Here is a 15,741-nt window from a genome sequence, read left to right as displayed (position 1 = left end):
GGAAGATTTCTTGATTTCTTGAGTTTTTTTTGACGTGAGATTTCTTGATTTGTAGATTTTTTTTGACGTGAGATTTCTTGATTTCTTTAGCTTTTTTTTTGGCGGGAGATTTCTTGATTTCTTTAAGTTTTTTTTTGACGGAAGATTTCTTGAGTTTTTTTGACGTGAGATTTCTTGATTTCTTGAGTTTTTTTTGTTTGAGATTTCTTGACTTCTTTATTTGAAGTTAGATTCTTGATTTTTTCTTTGACGTGAGATTTCTTGATTTCTTGAGTTTTTTTTGTGTGAGATTCTTGACTTCTTTAAGTTTTTTTTTGACGTGAGATTTCTTAATTTCTTGAGTTGCGGACCATCTAAGAACTTTTATTGAGGCTCGGCCGTTTCTATGCATCTTTATGCACTTATAGCCTCAAATTGTCCTTATTTCGTTGTTGTTTCATGGGAAGAATTGAGATATTGTTAATATTCCACTTTACCACTTCCCAAATTTTACCCTTACTGTATTAAGGTTCATCCATACAGAGTAACGATTGTTTTGAAATGTTCTTTATTTTATGTGTTTTTGATCCTCATATTGTTCTTATGAGATTGTTCTTATAAACAAAATTGTGTATTATACATACAGGGGTGTATAAACAAGATGGCTCTCGTTCTCTATTGTAGCTTTCATTTGAACCCTTTAATCATTCAGGGCCCGCAGTTTTATTAGTGAACATTTAAGACATTGAAAAAGAAAAAATTTGCCCAGTTGGCTATACAAACAGATTCAATTTCTTAAATACTCTTCATTCTTATTTTAATCTCCATTATTATTTAAACAAATTTCTTTGAAACACAGTCCCGTTGGTTAAGGCTATTCATCCATATGGTGCCTACATTGAGTTGAGTTTTTCCGATGTAGAAAATATTAGAAAGTAATTTGTGTTTTTCATTTAAAAAAGTTTTGCAAGGACGAACTAATGGTCGTACAAAAGCAAAATTGTGAATCGTATTTTAGAGGATCACGATGATTTTCCCAACTCTGCTCGTGGCAACGCTTGCTACATTCATTTTACCTCTAATATTGTTGGAGACTATGGTAGGTAATTCTAACACACTTTTTCATTTACTCCGTTTCTTTGAAAAAATTAACCCCGTCTATAAACTAGCATGATAAGATACCTTAAGGGAGCTTATTTTGGCGGGAACTAATTTTGACGAGCGGCAAGAATCCGGAAGATTTTTAATTTTGGCGAGAACTTATTCTTGCGATTGATGAATTGATTGCATTTGGCGGGAACTAATTTTGGCGAATGACAGCGTAAATCTGTTATATTTCGTCTTATTTGAAGCTTTTTTAGTGAACTCAAGAAGTTATTTAGGCAAAATACCAAAAAGATTAATTTTGGCGAGAACTTATTTCTTGCGAGTGAGCAAAATATTTAATTTTAGCGGGAACTAATTTTGGCGAATTTTGTCTAAATTCGCCGAATTTGCCAAAATTAGTTCCCGCCAAAATAGGTTCCCTCGAAAGGTATATAATACAATGGGTTTCAAGAACTATCTAGCTTTTTGTTGTATTTTGTTGAGTTTTTTTATATTTTGGCTTCTTTTGCGCAATTTCCGTGAACTCCGGGGGCGGCAGATAATCAGGGAGAAATTTTATAATAACCCTGAGTGTGACGTAGAGTATGCGAAATCTGTAGGTACCTGCGAAAATTTTCATTTATCTCTAAATTCAATTTTGCCCTTAGATATGGTATTCTACTTTTTCCAAAATGGGTACCGAAAAGAGTTGAAATCCAGATATCCCATTTATAAAACTATATCATCCCTTTCAACTATTAAACCTTTCTTTTAAATTCTCCGAACAGAACTGCTGCAATCTTTTCCCTGGTCAAGGTACACCTACAAATAACCACGGAAGAGAACCCATGGTTATCGTTGGAGAAAAAGGTAAGTTACCCGGGGTTACAAGGATGGCAAGCTGAAGGGTATGTGCCGCCCTATTTTACACCCTCCAACTTTTAGCCAGAACAAATAAAAAGAGAAGAAAATATAGGAACATTTTCTGAAACTAAAGCTGCCTATGATTCAAACATGGGTCAACGTTCTTTACCACCAAAGTTCTTCTCACAGTATAAGAACTATTGTCAGTAAATTATTGCTTCAAACCAGATTATGATTTTTTTTCTTCGTTGGAAAATTCAAAAAAGAAGATTACACATGAATAATGATTCTACTACTCCAAGCTGGCACACAACGTTGTTTTAACGTTCAAATAACGTTGTTTGGACGTTATGAATGTCAAATGGACGTTTTTTTGATATTGTGTGCCGGCTGGGCTGGTAAAATCATATTATAAGTATTCACACCACACGGAACTATTGACCTAAAACATCACGAAAAATCTTAAAAATCACTCGGGAAAAAGATTTATTTCACAGGGAATATATAGGGAGGGGGTGCTGATTTTGAATTCTTCACTTTCAAAACTGGTAAAGAATTCAACCGGAGTTCACTTTTCTTTTACCCGTATGGGAACGAGTTTTTATAATATAGTTCGTTTAACAACTCGTTGGTAAATTCTTAGCCAGTTGGACTAATTCTTAAATAGCATGGGGACGGGTTCTTTACCACCCAGCTGGCACACAACGTTGTTTCAACGTTCATCTAACGTTTTATGGACGTTGTGAACGTTAGATAAACGTCGAAAAAACGTTGTGTGCCAGCTGGGCAGTTCTTAGTGTGAAATCTGGTCGGTAAAATAAGCTCCGGTTGATTTCTTTGCTAGCTTTGAATAAAATCAGTGACCCCCAAAAACCCTTGATGCCATTTCGTTCTGTTCATATTTATTAATAGTATTTGTAGTTATTCATTCCTTTTTCCAGAACTTGAGATTAAAAAGAACCAGCTTTTAAATATTATACCGATTCTAAGTACGGAATGGATATTGACGTTATCCGTACGTTTATACGCAAAAGAAACAACGTGGTGTAACATAATACATTTAACGCAGAACGGTAAAGATGTCGATTACGGGGACCGTACGCCGTTTCTCGCTAAACGCTCATCGCCGTCAGAATTCCGTATATCTTCTGCTGTTAACGGACAAACCAGTCATAATTTTGACATCCCAGGAGACGTTGTCGTTAATCAAACTTATTATTTTGAAATCCATCAACGTTATATTAGTAATGGGTCCTACAGATACTCTTTGGAGCTTGACGGCGTTGAACAATATTCCATTCTAAACAATGACGCAAGACAATTTTATGATGTGAAAGTAATGGCAAGCAACAATTGGCAGACGAAATGCCCTGTTCTTATTAGTAACTTTAAAATTATTAATTTTTTGTAAATTTTAATTGTAAAGGGATAATTTAATCTAATATTTTGTATACAGTATATGGCCCCAAAAAGGAGACGGCCCCCAAAACGGTGGTTGTCATTAAAATGAGGATTCTGACTTGTAGATTTATCAGAATTAAACGATTTTTGTTTATTTTGAAAGAATGATGGTTATACTTAAAAATGAACATGTTTTTGCTGGTTTGACACAGATTCAAAATAACATATTTGCGTCTAAAGGAAATATTTTAACACCAAAATTAGACAAAAACTGCATGTAACTCACTCTAGCTCCTTGGATATTGAAAATAAGTTATGAAAACGGGATGTAGGAAACTTCTACACCTAATGCCGTTCAGAAAATGCAAATACATCTGTGACTTTAGAGGCTGGGTAAAAGATATAGCGTCTTGAAGGTCAACCAGTATTTTGGAGCCCTAGAATCAGCATTGACAAAACCGAAAATTCTAAATATGAGAAAAAGCAACTCGAGCAAAAAGTCTTGGAATTCTATTCCTATCACCTTGAGTTAGTTACCGTGAAAAGCACAGCTCAAAATCATATATTTACGCTGTGCCGACGAATCGAGATTCTATTCATCGCGCAATCAGCGAAGACAAAAGTAACCATGACGACCATCCAAGATCTTGGATGAGCGTCATAGTCGATATTTTTATTCCCGTCGTTGAAAACACAACTTACAAAAAGTCATCAATGCTTTGTAAAAAGAGTCAGTGATAGAAATTCATAACATAAAGTCTGTCTATTATTTCGATTCAATTAAAGTGACATTTCCATAATTAAAAGTTTAGTAATTACTGTTATACATTTGGGGATCATGTAAAAGATTTCTTTCGAAATAAACTCATTTCAACTAAACTTGGAGGTTTCTGGGGAATTCGTAAATAGTAAACTGCATACTGATACAGTCTGCTAGACATTAATATGGTAATATTTGCTCTTCATCTTTGATTTTTTCTACAGTGATTAGATTGACACATGCGCGATAAAATTTCTATTATTTGTCTTCAGAGGTTACTACTTTCTTTGAAAACTTAACCTCTGATACTCAGGGTATGAGTTAGTAGTTTATAACAAAAAATTAACATTTTATATAAAATTTTTCGCTGAATCAGCAAAAACGGCAAATTCTGTCATTTTTTTGCAAAATATAGGAGAAAAATAAATGAGTAGTGAAGGCATAGTCGGTAAACTTGACCAAGCATGTTAATTTTTATTTTTCATACATGTTTCGATTTAATAATCATCATCAGTGTTTTTAGTTCTAAAAATAGATAACTAAAAATTATATCATGTGTCACAAATAAATAGTGTATATACAGAATCAGTCACAAGTATAAAAATCAGCTTTTCAAAGTTTAGGAGAAAAATATCTTTAAAGCTTAATATTTTCAGTTTCAGTTATGCTTTTTTTCTAAAATTTTCACAACTTATTCCATACATGAATGGAACTATTTTCAAAAGAGATTTGTTTTCAAAAACTTGATTAAGACGTTGTTAAATCAAAATTGTCATTTTGAAAATTTCTAAATTTTCAGTTTGGACTTTGCAATATCGAAAATCTTGAAATATAAATAGGGTGTATAAGGAGGGTGCTTATTAAATGAACCGAATTAGGAAGTAATTTAGAATATGGAAAACAAATGAAATGTGTTGAATGTGTTACCAGGATATATATTTCTTGCTAAATTGATGTTTTGTTGCGAAAATACGAATAAAAAGCTTCAATTTCTGAAGTTGTGCGCTTATTGTACGGGTAGGTTAATTCAATAATTTCAATTTTAGGGTGGGTGCTTATTTTAGGAGGCATTCAACACCTCGTAAAAATCAATCACCTCAAAATGATGTAACGTGAATTGCAACTTTTTTATCAAATTTTACAATCAATTTATTTTATTTTTTGTGGGACATGCGGTATAAAGGCGTTACAGAGAAAAATTCTTCGTCGTTTTTTAAAAAAATCATCGAAGTTCCAGAGCTATTTTTGGCATATTATGGAGCCATTTTAACCAAAATTTTCAAGCAAATCACTCAGATAGAGTAAGTAGGACGATAAAAAAGACCACTGTCGAAATACTTCATTCATGGCTGCCAACATTCCATTATTCGTCTGCCATATAAATGTAACAAGCTTCATAATGGCGGGAAAAAAGCTTCTTCGCTTGGGTACACTGTGCATTTTGTTGAACAATGTGGAGAATAGATTAAATGAAAATACTAAATAAAAAAGTCGTTTCCGGTTCATTACCGTGATTGTTCTGGTCCATATGTTAATTTTTTTACGATTTTCGAAATACCGCATCTCTTGGTTAACCTCGAGGTAGAGTTTAGTTCATTACTCCAATGCATTACAAATCGATAAAGATATATTTTTTTCTCTTCAATTTATTAGGTACTTGATAAACATCTACTACAACCTATTGTCTCGCAAAATGTATATCTTGTATACAATCATTGATACAAACATTTTTGTGCATAAAAAGCCTTGGAATTTTAGTTTTAAATCATTCACTTCGTTGATGAGTCTAATGGGAGATTGATCTAAACTTTGTTGTCAGAATTCTTGTTTCGACTTTATTAAACCTATGATCCTAGAATAAAATGCCGTTTTGGTTAAAAAAGAGCGATTTTTAACAACCCATGTTTGTTTTTAGTAGCTTGAATACTGTCTCTCATGATCATTGGATATTTTGCTTTATTTGTGTTTTTAAATAATTTTTTTGTAGATATAAAATTGAAAAGTAAATTAACCTAACACACATACAACAATGTCATCACTAAATAAAAGTGATAGCCCGAATCGGGATTCACCAGGAACCCTTTCGACGAAAAAAAGTCCGATGGTATTGTATTTCGTAATTGTTGTTTTCGTCATTTCACTTGCTGCTTTCATATTGGCGATGATCGCCTTTGTCGAAGACAAAACGAGTACAGGTAAGATTTATCTTATATATTTAAAAAATAAGAAATAATTACTATACTTTACTTTTACTTTGGGTAAAATGAGTGACATTCCTACAGGGTGTTTATTATATACGTAACCCTTTTGATAACTGTAACCTACTATCAATATGGCGTTAAATAAAGATCCCACCATTACATGACCTCGAGGAGGTTTTAAACTCGGAACCTCTTCTGAGCTATGTAGAATAATCTACAAATCGACATAAAAAACTTACCCTTAAAGATGAAAATATTGGAGTAAGCAATCAATTTAATAATAAAAATGTATGAAAGAAGCTTTATCTTAAATAAGTATTTTATTTATTATTGTCAAATAAAAAAAGTTATTTGTCAGTTTCATTTCTTATTCATTGTATTATTTTCTTTCTAAAAAAATATTTCTATAAATAACTTCTTAAATTTTAAACAGAACAATAATATAAGAAGAAAACTAATAAAGTGATAAAGAAATGAAATTAACTAAGAAAAATAAATTTGTGCTGCGATTTTGCGATTACTTTTTAAACTTGAAGAGCTTTTCCATCATAACCCTAGGAACACATTTAAGATTGTTTATACGAGAATATTTTACGCATATTTAATGTACTAGACTTTAAAGCGTTTGGGTTTTATGTAATTTCACTGAAAACTGTTGAACTCACTGGTAGCATTGAAATAGGTTGATAATAAAAAAAACTCCAATAAACATCCGGATTCAATTTTTCAATTTTTCGATACAGGGCGATAAGCATTTCCCTTTTTTGACCGGGGCGATCTTAGCCAAATTGAGCTTTAGTATTACAAGCAGGGAGTATAAAAAGCATTAGAATTTGATGCTTAAAATAACAATAGTAGTCATAGCATCAAAAGATTTTACTGGTCTTTATATAAAAAAAACTGTAACCCGGTGAAAATTTACCTCAAATTTTCCAACCTGGCGACTTTTTTTAGTCAAAAATCTCCTCCGGTGAAATCCTGTTATTTTCTTAGCCACCCCGGTGAGCTTTTAAACTTTACCGGGTTACTGAGACAGGGGTGTCCATTTATTTGGAGCATCGTAATTTATGCAAGTAAGATTGATTGGCTGAAAAATTAAAAAAGTGTTCATACTCAATAACGAAAATCTAAAAAAACTTACGAAAATTGATAATAATGATAAATATTTTTATCGATAACCGTGTCTCACAGAAAGTCGAAAAATTAATCTAATATTCTATTGTCGTTTTTTATGGTTTATGTTTATTGAGTTTCGAGATAGAAGACAATGAAAATTTCCATTATTAACGTATTACTTATTTCCATTTTCCCAAATCACCAATAAAGTCGTAATGTATTTATTGTAAATTAATAAACGCTTCATAAAAACTAATATCTCAATAGTTGATAAATGTATGTGAATATATGTAAATTCTTCTATAAAATCTTACAATTAATTTGTTGTAATTTTCGTGAGACAAACTACGGTAATACCAATACTTTCATCGATTTTTTTGTGTTTTAATTTTAAAAACATGCTTCTAGGATAATTCAAAAATTTCTTTTTACAAATATTTGATTTCCCAAAGGTGAGCAAGTTTGAAAAATAGATCAAATGAATGTTCGATTGTATAATAACATTTTAATTAAGAGTCAATCATGTCTCATTTTTAAATTTCTATAAATTATAATGTTTCATCCGAGGTGACATTTTATGAAACACTTTGTAGTCTGTGGTGGTTAAGAATAAGAAAAAATGCAGAATTTTCAATATTTATGATTTTAGAGACTTTTCTATAAAAAGTTTTTATTAAAACCTGACTATTACGGTCGTTGAAAAATTTGATGTTTTTGTTTCCTCGACATTAAATCAGGATGAAATTATCAAGAGTAGCTATCATAATAATAGCCATGATAAGAAATAACAGAATAAAAAATAAAAAATCGGTCAATTCTTATCAAATGAAATGAATTCTCTAATGTTTTAATAGACATTATCGGAGTTTTTTATTTTTCTAAAAAAGCAATGCATTGTAGGATTGTTTCGAGTGTGTTACAATAAAAATCTCTTAGGAACTCCTCGAGGGAATCCTATTGTAATACACTCGAACAATCCCACAATGCATCGCTTTTTTAGAAGAATCAAAAACTCCGATAAGGTCTATTCAAAATAAAATAAAAGATTTTTAAAATTAAGAAACTTCAATTTGATGAAACAAAATGAAACCAATACTTTTATTTGATTTATTTAAAAGGTGTAACGAACGAGATTCAACGGCTACAGACAAACTTGACTGATATTCAAGGACAAGTGGTAAGATATTTCTTAAAGAAGTGTATATTTGTGCTGATAATATAACTTTTCTTTTTAAAATGAACTTTATTTTATTTTCAATTTAAGATTGCAAGTCTTGAAGCAAGGATCGATGATTTATTAAAAAAGATTGTAAGTTTTATTACATATTGTATTGTATGTCGGTTTCCACCATTGAAATTTCAAAAATTTAACGTTCTTTACTTAAATATTGCAAATTATCTGATAATGTGATCGAGGGTTGTCAATTGTTGGTTTTCACCTTTGAGCTTTATCACTGCACGAAATAAGGAGTTTACGCAGTTCCGTTTACCTCAGTAAACCCGTGCGCAAACCTTTGTAAACATAATGTTTACAACGGGTTTACATTCTGCGTAAATACGAGGTTTCAGTTCTGTTGTAAATGTCTAAAAGTGAACTCCCTGCATGGCGTAAATTGGATGTTTACAAACGAGTAAATATGAAGTTTCTGCATTTGTAAATGCGATCTTTACAAACAGTTGTAAATTTGGAGTTTACTGACTTGTAAATACGAGGTTTACAATGTAAAAAATTATTTTCTGTCAGTGCGCATATGTGATATTTACAGTGCAGTAATTTGAGTTTTACGCATCCTTTAAAACAGGTGAAACTATATTCGCGCATCTCAGTGGACACGAGATGATCTCGGAAGATCTCCCAGGCGTCTCGAAGACTTCTGACAGACGCACTGAAATGAAAGACCTATCAGACGTCACTGAGATGTCTTTCTGGATGTCTGTTTGATGGATTTTTGAGGTCGAAATGACGTTGATTCTAGTCGATTAGACGTTCTGTTTTATTTATTCAAATGACTTAGTTTAAACTATTAAAAATTACAAAAATATATTTCAAGGTCTTACAACCCAAAATTATCTCAGTTACTAATGAAAATTGTGTATCAAAATTTTTTTTGGTTAAGTTTGACTAATTTTTTAATGTTCCAATAGTTCATTGAAAGTTTTTTACTACAGTATTGTACATGTTTCTACCAGTTGATAATGACAGGTCACAATAGCAAAGTGTTCAACCAATTGATTTCCAATGCATTATTTCAACCACCTTGATAAAAGTTTTCGAATAATCAAAAAATAAGTCAATTCATAGAATTCATCCATTCGCAAATAAGCTTAAAAATTCATTTGATCTTTTAGTTTTGTCTTATTTCTCATTGAAAATCAATCCAGCATCATGTTTCGAAGGCTTCGAAGACCGCGTCCTCGAAGGTTTGCTTTTGTGATTTCAGGTATTGTGATTTTCCTTGAAGTTATGATGATACAGGATTATATTCTACTTTGTAATTCATTTTAACTTCATCAATTTTTATCTAAAAAAAGAAAATACATAAGAATATTAAAAAAGATACAAAAAATCAAAATCAGTTTTCTACGAACATTTTAAGTTCTAGCAGCACACACTTCTTCAAACACAAAAACAAAAATCTCACAAAACTTGATAAGTTTTTCAGAGAGAGAGAGAGAAGAGAAAGCCTTTATTCAAATTCTTCATTTTGATTGGTTAAAAAGTTAAGAGACGTTAACAGGATGAAATTCCGAAGACTCCAGAGCCTTTTTAGAAATAATTTCGATGGACATTTTGATATCAAAAATCTTCTTTTTTGATTATACAAACGATTTCATAGATATCAAATTGAAATAACTTACCTTTGAATGTTGATGCATACTTTTCACACCCCGTTGGCTTCGTCACTTCCTTTGTTTACTAGGAACAGCTACACAATCTTTTATGTTGAACTTTTTCACAAGTGGGTGTTTTTCACACATTTCATAATAGCGCGCGTCTTTTTAACATCATTAAAATAGAAAACAAAAGCAAATTATGCCGCAATAAAGGTGTTATTGCGAAACTTTAGTTTTACAGTCCTGCGTAAAACTCGTTACTCTTTTTAAAAAAATATAGATTGCGCAGAAGTGATATTTCTGCATGCGTAAACTTTACATCAAGTTTACACTTGCGCAGAGAAGATATTTCTGCATGCGTAAACTTCACATCAAGTTTACGCTTGCGCAGAGAAGATATTTCTGCATGCGTAAACTTCATAGAAGGTTTACGCTGCGTAAACCTTTAGTAAATATCAACTTTACAAAAATGATAAAATGCGTAAACGTCTTATTTCATGCAGTGTATTGTAAACACACCTGTAGATATAAAGAATTGTAGAAACATTACAGCCCGGGGGGGGGGGGGGGTACTACCCTTGTCGACCGACGGGGTTGCTCCGCTGAGATTCGAAAAATGGACCCTACGTGGGACTCGAAATTTGCGAAAAAAGTGACCCTGAATGGGACTAAAATTCCAAAATTTTCTCAAAATTTCTACTTTTACCCCAAATTTTCCAAAAATAGGCACCCTACGAGGGACTGATTTTTCTATTTTGGTGTTTTTGCGACCCTACCTGGGACTTGTGGAGGTTAAAAAAGGTACCCTGACCAGCGGAGCATCCCCGTAATCCATCTTGCCCTAGTACCCCCCCGGGCATTACAGAAAGTCATCCAATGACATCACTCTTATTACATTTAGGATGGCAAATCCTTTCAAGGTGAAAAAGGGTCAACTGGACAATCTGGGCCAATAGGAACGACAGGAGAAACAGGACCAAAGGGAGAAAGAGGGCCAATTGGACTGACAGGACCGAAGGGAGAAGCAGGACTGATAGGACCACCTGGACCGAAGGGCTCAACAGGACAAGCTGGGCAAATAGGGGTGAAGGGAGATGTAGGACCTAATGGGTCAACAGGAGCGAAAGGAGAAACCGGACAAGTTGGGAAAACAGGACTGAAGGGAAAACCAGGAATTGCAGGAGATAAAGGAGCAACGGGGTCAACAGGACCGAAGGGAGAAGCAGGAGTTAATGGATCACCAGGACCGAAGGGAGATGCAGGAGAAAAGGGGTCTAGAGGAGAAAAGGGAGATACAGGATAGTTTCAATTTAGTGTAATCATGTCACAGTAGGAATATTCCGGTTCCAGCAAGCACACATAACATCGTTTCAACATCCATACAACGGCTAGTATACTTATTGCCCCCGCAACGAGCGTAGCGAGTGAGGAGGCCTTCATAGCTTCACGCAAGGATATTGGACAGGAATCTCGAATCTTTGCGCGCGCGTTTGTTCGTATTGTATGTTCCGGCCAATTAAGTGTTCTGCAAAAATATGGCGGTAAATTATACAGCGGTAAATGTTATACACATTTTCATATTACGTTATATGCTATTACCATTATTATATATTGCATTTCATTAGTTTTGATTTAGGATTGAAAAGCTGAAGCGAGTGTTATAAATGCAAATTATAGAAAAAGTATATAATTACACCATAACAAGGATTACAATATTACTTTTGCAAATCAAAACAAACAAAATGGCAGACTGGTTATGATGATGAGCTGATTCGATTCATTGAATGGAAAAAGTGTTTTGTATGTCTAATTTTGTTTCTTCGGTTTCTTGTCTTTAAAACTGAATAAATAATGTAATTTAGTCAGAAGTTCATTTCAGCAATGATTTCAATTCTTTTTCGGGAATCTTTAAAGAAATTTGCTCAAGTTTTCAAATGTACATTTTGTTGATATTTTTGTTCAAACTTATCAAACTGTAATTTATATTGTCTGTTATTTTATTAATACTACCTTTATTGTTTATAGAGCTTCTTAAGCTTTAAAGACCATTATATGGTCGTAACTCGGGAATATCTTTCTTAACTCGGTAAAACAAGATACCGGCAAAGTACAAAAAAGTAGAATGTAGCATATGAATCCAAAATTGAATGTGAATCGATGTAAACAAACTTTTTTTTTGGTCTTCGAAATAGATTTACCTCACTTAGAGTGTTTTCACTGTTTGTTCAGTGTGGTAAATCTATTTGGAAAACCTGAAAAAAGTTTGTATAGGCGCATACATTCAACTTTTTCAGTTGTGATAGCCTACGTAATAACTTGCGCTCCAGTAGTTTGGTGAAATAGCTCCAATTCTGGCTTTCCAAGTTAGGAGGGACCTTCCCGAAGGCATTTAACGGTGGTTAGACTAGGCACACAGACAGTCATACAGAAACACCATAAAGTGAAAGTATATAGCTATAAACTCAAAAAGTCTAGCTTCCTGAAGGCACGTCTCTTCATTGTCTGCGCTGCGATCATCTTAATGGATTCAATCAGCTTTTAGTTTGGAGAAAAGATTGCATCATGAAAAAGTACTATGCACTTTAAAAAAAATTAGGCGCATTTCAACTTTTCTCGACTGTACGTCTGAATGGACCACAATGGCATATCTTTTTATTTTTCTTTTGACCAACAACATAAAAGATTTTGCTTGAGAAGTACAATCAAAGCGTAGGCGAGTGGAGTCCGGGCCTTAGCTAGGATTGGTTTCTATTTCGCCCTATTTAAGATGGCGCAGAACTTTTTGATAAATTTTATCCGCAGTATCCTCTTGACTATTGTTTATTAGGCAAAGTAGCAATAGAGAATCAATCATCAATCAATCAGTAATTAAATCAATCAATAATCAAATCAATTAATTATTCCTGATTATTTTTTATGTTTCAATCTTTAAAGCATTAAAAGCTTTATCTCGTCAACCTGTTCCGACAAGCTCGTTTCTTGAACCCGTCTTACATTTAAAATCTATTCCATGTAAATTGGAAGTTTGTTTTGCTACCATGTACAAACCACTCTCAAGGAAGATACTCTCGGGTATCTAATAAACGTACATGTACGTTTATTAATTTTAACAAAAATTTTCCTCAATTTCAAGTGCCTACTTTGTTTCTAATGATAAATATCCATCTTTGACTTTTGAGGTTTGTTCTACTCGTCAAAAGAAAGCAAATTACCCAATATTTACCCCCTAACCTCATTAAAAAGATCCTTCAATTAGGTTTGCATGCCTCCATTTTCGACCCTGTACGTTTATTCGCTACTGTACGTTTATTAGGTACTCGAGTAGTCTAATTACTCTGATATGGTTTCCACATGATAGCAAAAATGAATGCCAATTTAAGTGGAATAAACTTTAGCTTGCAAAACATAAGAGTCATTTCTTTTTAATTAGATTTTTTCATGTCTTCGTCGAAACCTTAATTATAACTAGGCCATCGTTTTTATTTATTTAGATGGAGTGTTATTGTTATTATTTTCAGGAAAAAAGAAAATATTTTATTTCTTCGTTTAACCAAACGTGTAGCTACTTACTATTTTTTTGTCCCCATGCATTTCTTATAATCTTGCAATTGACATTATTATGATTATACAATTTATTATAGAATTCTTTAAAAATATTATATTGCTGCGGTGGCATGTTAGTGTAAGCTATGTACTAGTAATAGTAATTGTTGGAATTATTGGAATTGATTAATATATCCAGAAAATGATGCAAAAAATCGATATTGTAGTTATATATTTAATTATATATCTAGAAGCCAGTGGCGTTGTGGCAGGGGGGGCCGGGGGGCCATGGCCCCCCCAGCGGAGCTTTTTTGAAGGGGCGCCGAAGAGCAAGGGGCGCCAAAAGAGATTTTCTAAACGCCCCAATCTTAAAAATCATACTTTATGCGCCTTAAATTGCGCCCAGGACCAATTTTACTGAGATAATTTTAAAATACTTATATTTTTTTTTCGCTCGCTTCGCTCGCAATAAAGTTAATTGGTAACTTCTTTGCAATCTACGTATTTTACAAGTTTTTTTTGTACAATATAGCATAATTATTAAATGAAAATCTAACTGCACCCCAAGACTAATTTGCTGACAACAATATTGAAATCATGAACCATCAGTTTTTCCGCTCGCTTCGCTCGCATTACACATTGTTTTTTCACTCTAGCAAGCGTCAAATTTGTCTATTTTTATTTAGTGATTTAGGGTATCTTGGCAGTCGATTATTAAAATTTTCTAGTCGGCCCCAACCATGGTGGGGCCTGTTTTTCCCTTTTTCCATTCATCAAAGATATATCTACTCTTCTCCATTAAATATTTCCTTCCTCATTATGCCTAGGCAAATGAATTAGTAAAAGTTTAGAAACTGGTGGGTGAGGGGGCACCACTTTCGAAAATTGGGAGGGGGGGCGCCATTTAAAAAAAATTGACTTTGGCCCCTCCAGAAAAATTTCCCCACAACGCCACTGTAGAAGCACATGCTTTTTGAATCCTGTCTTGTAACCATTGGGGCTTAAAGAATTAATAGCCTTCATCGTTTTTCATTGTATACACGCTTTTTTTTATAAGAATGGTGTGAATCCTTTTCATCATGAATATTCTTGACTTTTTTGGGAAAATCATCCTAAAATATTCTTACAGCATATTCTTAGGTTAGGATCCTAATGCATAATAGATTTAACATTTAGTATATACGTCTCAAGCATAAAATGGCACTTTTGTAAAAGCAGTGAGCCTAACTTGGGCCTTACTTTGAGATAATTGTTATAATTGAAAAATGCTTTTAAAATGACATTCTTAGCTTTGATAGCAAAATTCCATGATGGTGATATTCTTAGCATATTCTTAGTTTTTTGGCCATTTTCATCATGGACACTCTTATAAAGTGTATTTTTACAAAAATAAAGCAGTGTAGTGAGGGCCATTATCACGTGATGCTTTTTAGAAACACGTAGTTTTGAAAGTTGAACTTTTTGTCATTAAGGTGATTATTTTTCCATTATAATATTAGTCTGGACCCATACTAATTTTTACTCCATTTCACAAAGCTCACATGAGATAAAAATTAGTATGGTAGAATTGGAGATTTTGAATTTGCTACGGATTTTCTTTATCTGCTTAAAAGAGCTTTTAAGATTATTTACTTTCAATGTTACTGACAGTTACTTTACTTTCAATGTTACCAGATTAATAGGAGTTTGGTTTTAAAATTTCTTCAAATTCATAAGCTTTATAGGCATGAACTTTTTAAATTTCATCATTGAAGAATGTGTTTTAAGTGGCAATGTGGTTAATACTAGCAATTTGTATAAAAGTATACTTTATTTATACTTTTTTGCAGTATATTTGAAGTATATTTCCATGCAGTATACTTAAAGTATATGGAATATTGTTCCAAAAATTTAGTACTTTAAGTATACTTTCTATAACATCAAAATATGTACTGAAAGTATACTTTTAGTACCTCT

General features: G+C 32.8%; 2 protein-coding genes across 2 annotated transcripts; both read left to right on the top strand.

Moving 5' to 3' along the window:
* The first annotated feature begins 1,006 nt into the window (after positions 1-1,006).
* LOC136817428 (uncharacterized) lies at positions 1,007-3,525 on the top strand. Its single transcript, XM_067073762.1, has 3 exons — positions 1,007-1,078; positions 1,854-1,935; positions 2,871-3,525. Exons 1-3 carry the CDS (start codon positions 1,007-1,009, stop codon positions 3,338-3,340), a joined length of 624 nt encoding a protein of 207 aa, XP_066929863.1. The 3' UTR covers positions 3,341-3,525.
* A 2,552-nt stretch (positions 3,526-6,077) lies between these two features.
* On the top strand, positions 6,078-11,787 carry LOC136817441 (pulmonary surfactant-associated protein D-like). Its single transcript, XM_067073772.1, has 4 exons — positions 6,078-6,285; positions 8,526-8,584; positions 8,672-8,716; positions 11,144-11,787. Exons 1-4 carry the CDS (start codon positions 6,120-6,122, stop codon positions 11,543-11,545), a joined length of 672 nt encoding a protein of 223 aa, XP_066929873.1. The 5' UTR covers positions 6,078-6,119; the 3' UTR covers positions 11,546-11,787.
* Positions 11,788-15,741: the final 3,954 nt, after the last annotated feature.

This window comes from Clytia hemisphaerica, unplaced genomic scaffold, assembly GCF_902728285.1.
Source record: "Clytia hemisphaerica strain Z4C2 unplaced genomic scaffold, Clytia hemisphaerica genome assembly, whole genome shotgun sequence".
Taxonomy (NCBI): Eukaryota; Metazoa; Cnidaria; class Hydrozoa; order Leptothecata; family Clytiidae; genus Clytia; species Clytia hemisphaerica.
The sequence above is the reverse complement of the archived record's forward strand: the minus strand, read 5'-3'. Positions and strand labels throughout refer to the sequence as shown.

What these genes read in the sequence shown, in the direction of transcription:
- LOC136817428 (XM_067073762.1), top strand. Translation starts at nt 1,007, where the DNA reads ATGATTTTCCCAACTCTGCTCGTGGCAACGCTTGCTACATTCATTTTA. An exon ending in TAATATTGTTGGAGACTATG is followed by an intron (nt 1,079 to 1,853) that starts GTAGGTAATTCT and finishes TTCTCCGAACAG; the next exon opens with AACTGCTGCAATCTTTTCCC. An exon ending in GGTTATCGTTGGAGAAAAAG is followed by an intron (nt 1,936 to 2,870) that starts GTAAGTTACCCG and finishes TCCTTTTTCCAG; the next exon opens with AACTTGAGATTAAAAAGAAC.
- LOC136817441 (XM_067073772.1), top strand. Translation starts at nt 6,120, where the DNA reads ATGTCATCACTAAATAAAAGTGATAGCCCGAATCGGGATTCACCAGGA. An exon ending in CGAAGACAAAACGAGTACAG is followed by an intron (nt 6,286 to 8,525) that starts GTAAGATTTATC and finishes TTTATTTAAAAG; the next exon opens with GTGTAACGAACGAGATTCAA. An exon ending in ATGATTTATTAAAAAAGATT is followed by an intron (nt 8,717 to 11,143) that starts GTAAGTTTTATT and finishes TATTACATTTAG; the next exon opens with GATGGCAAATCCTTTCAAGG.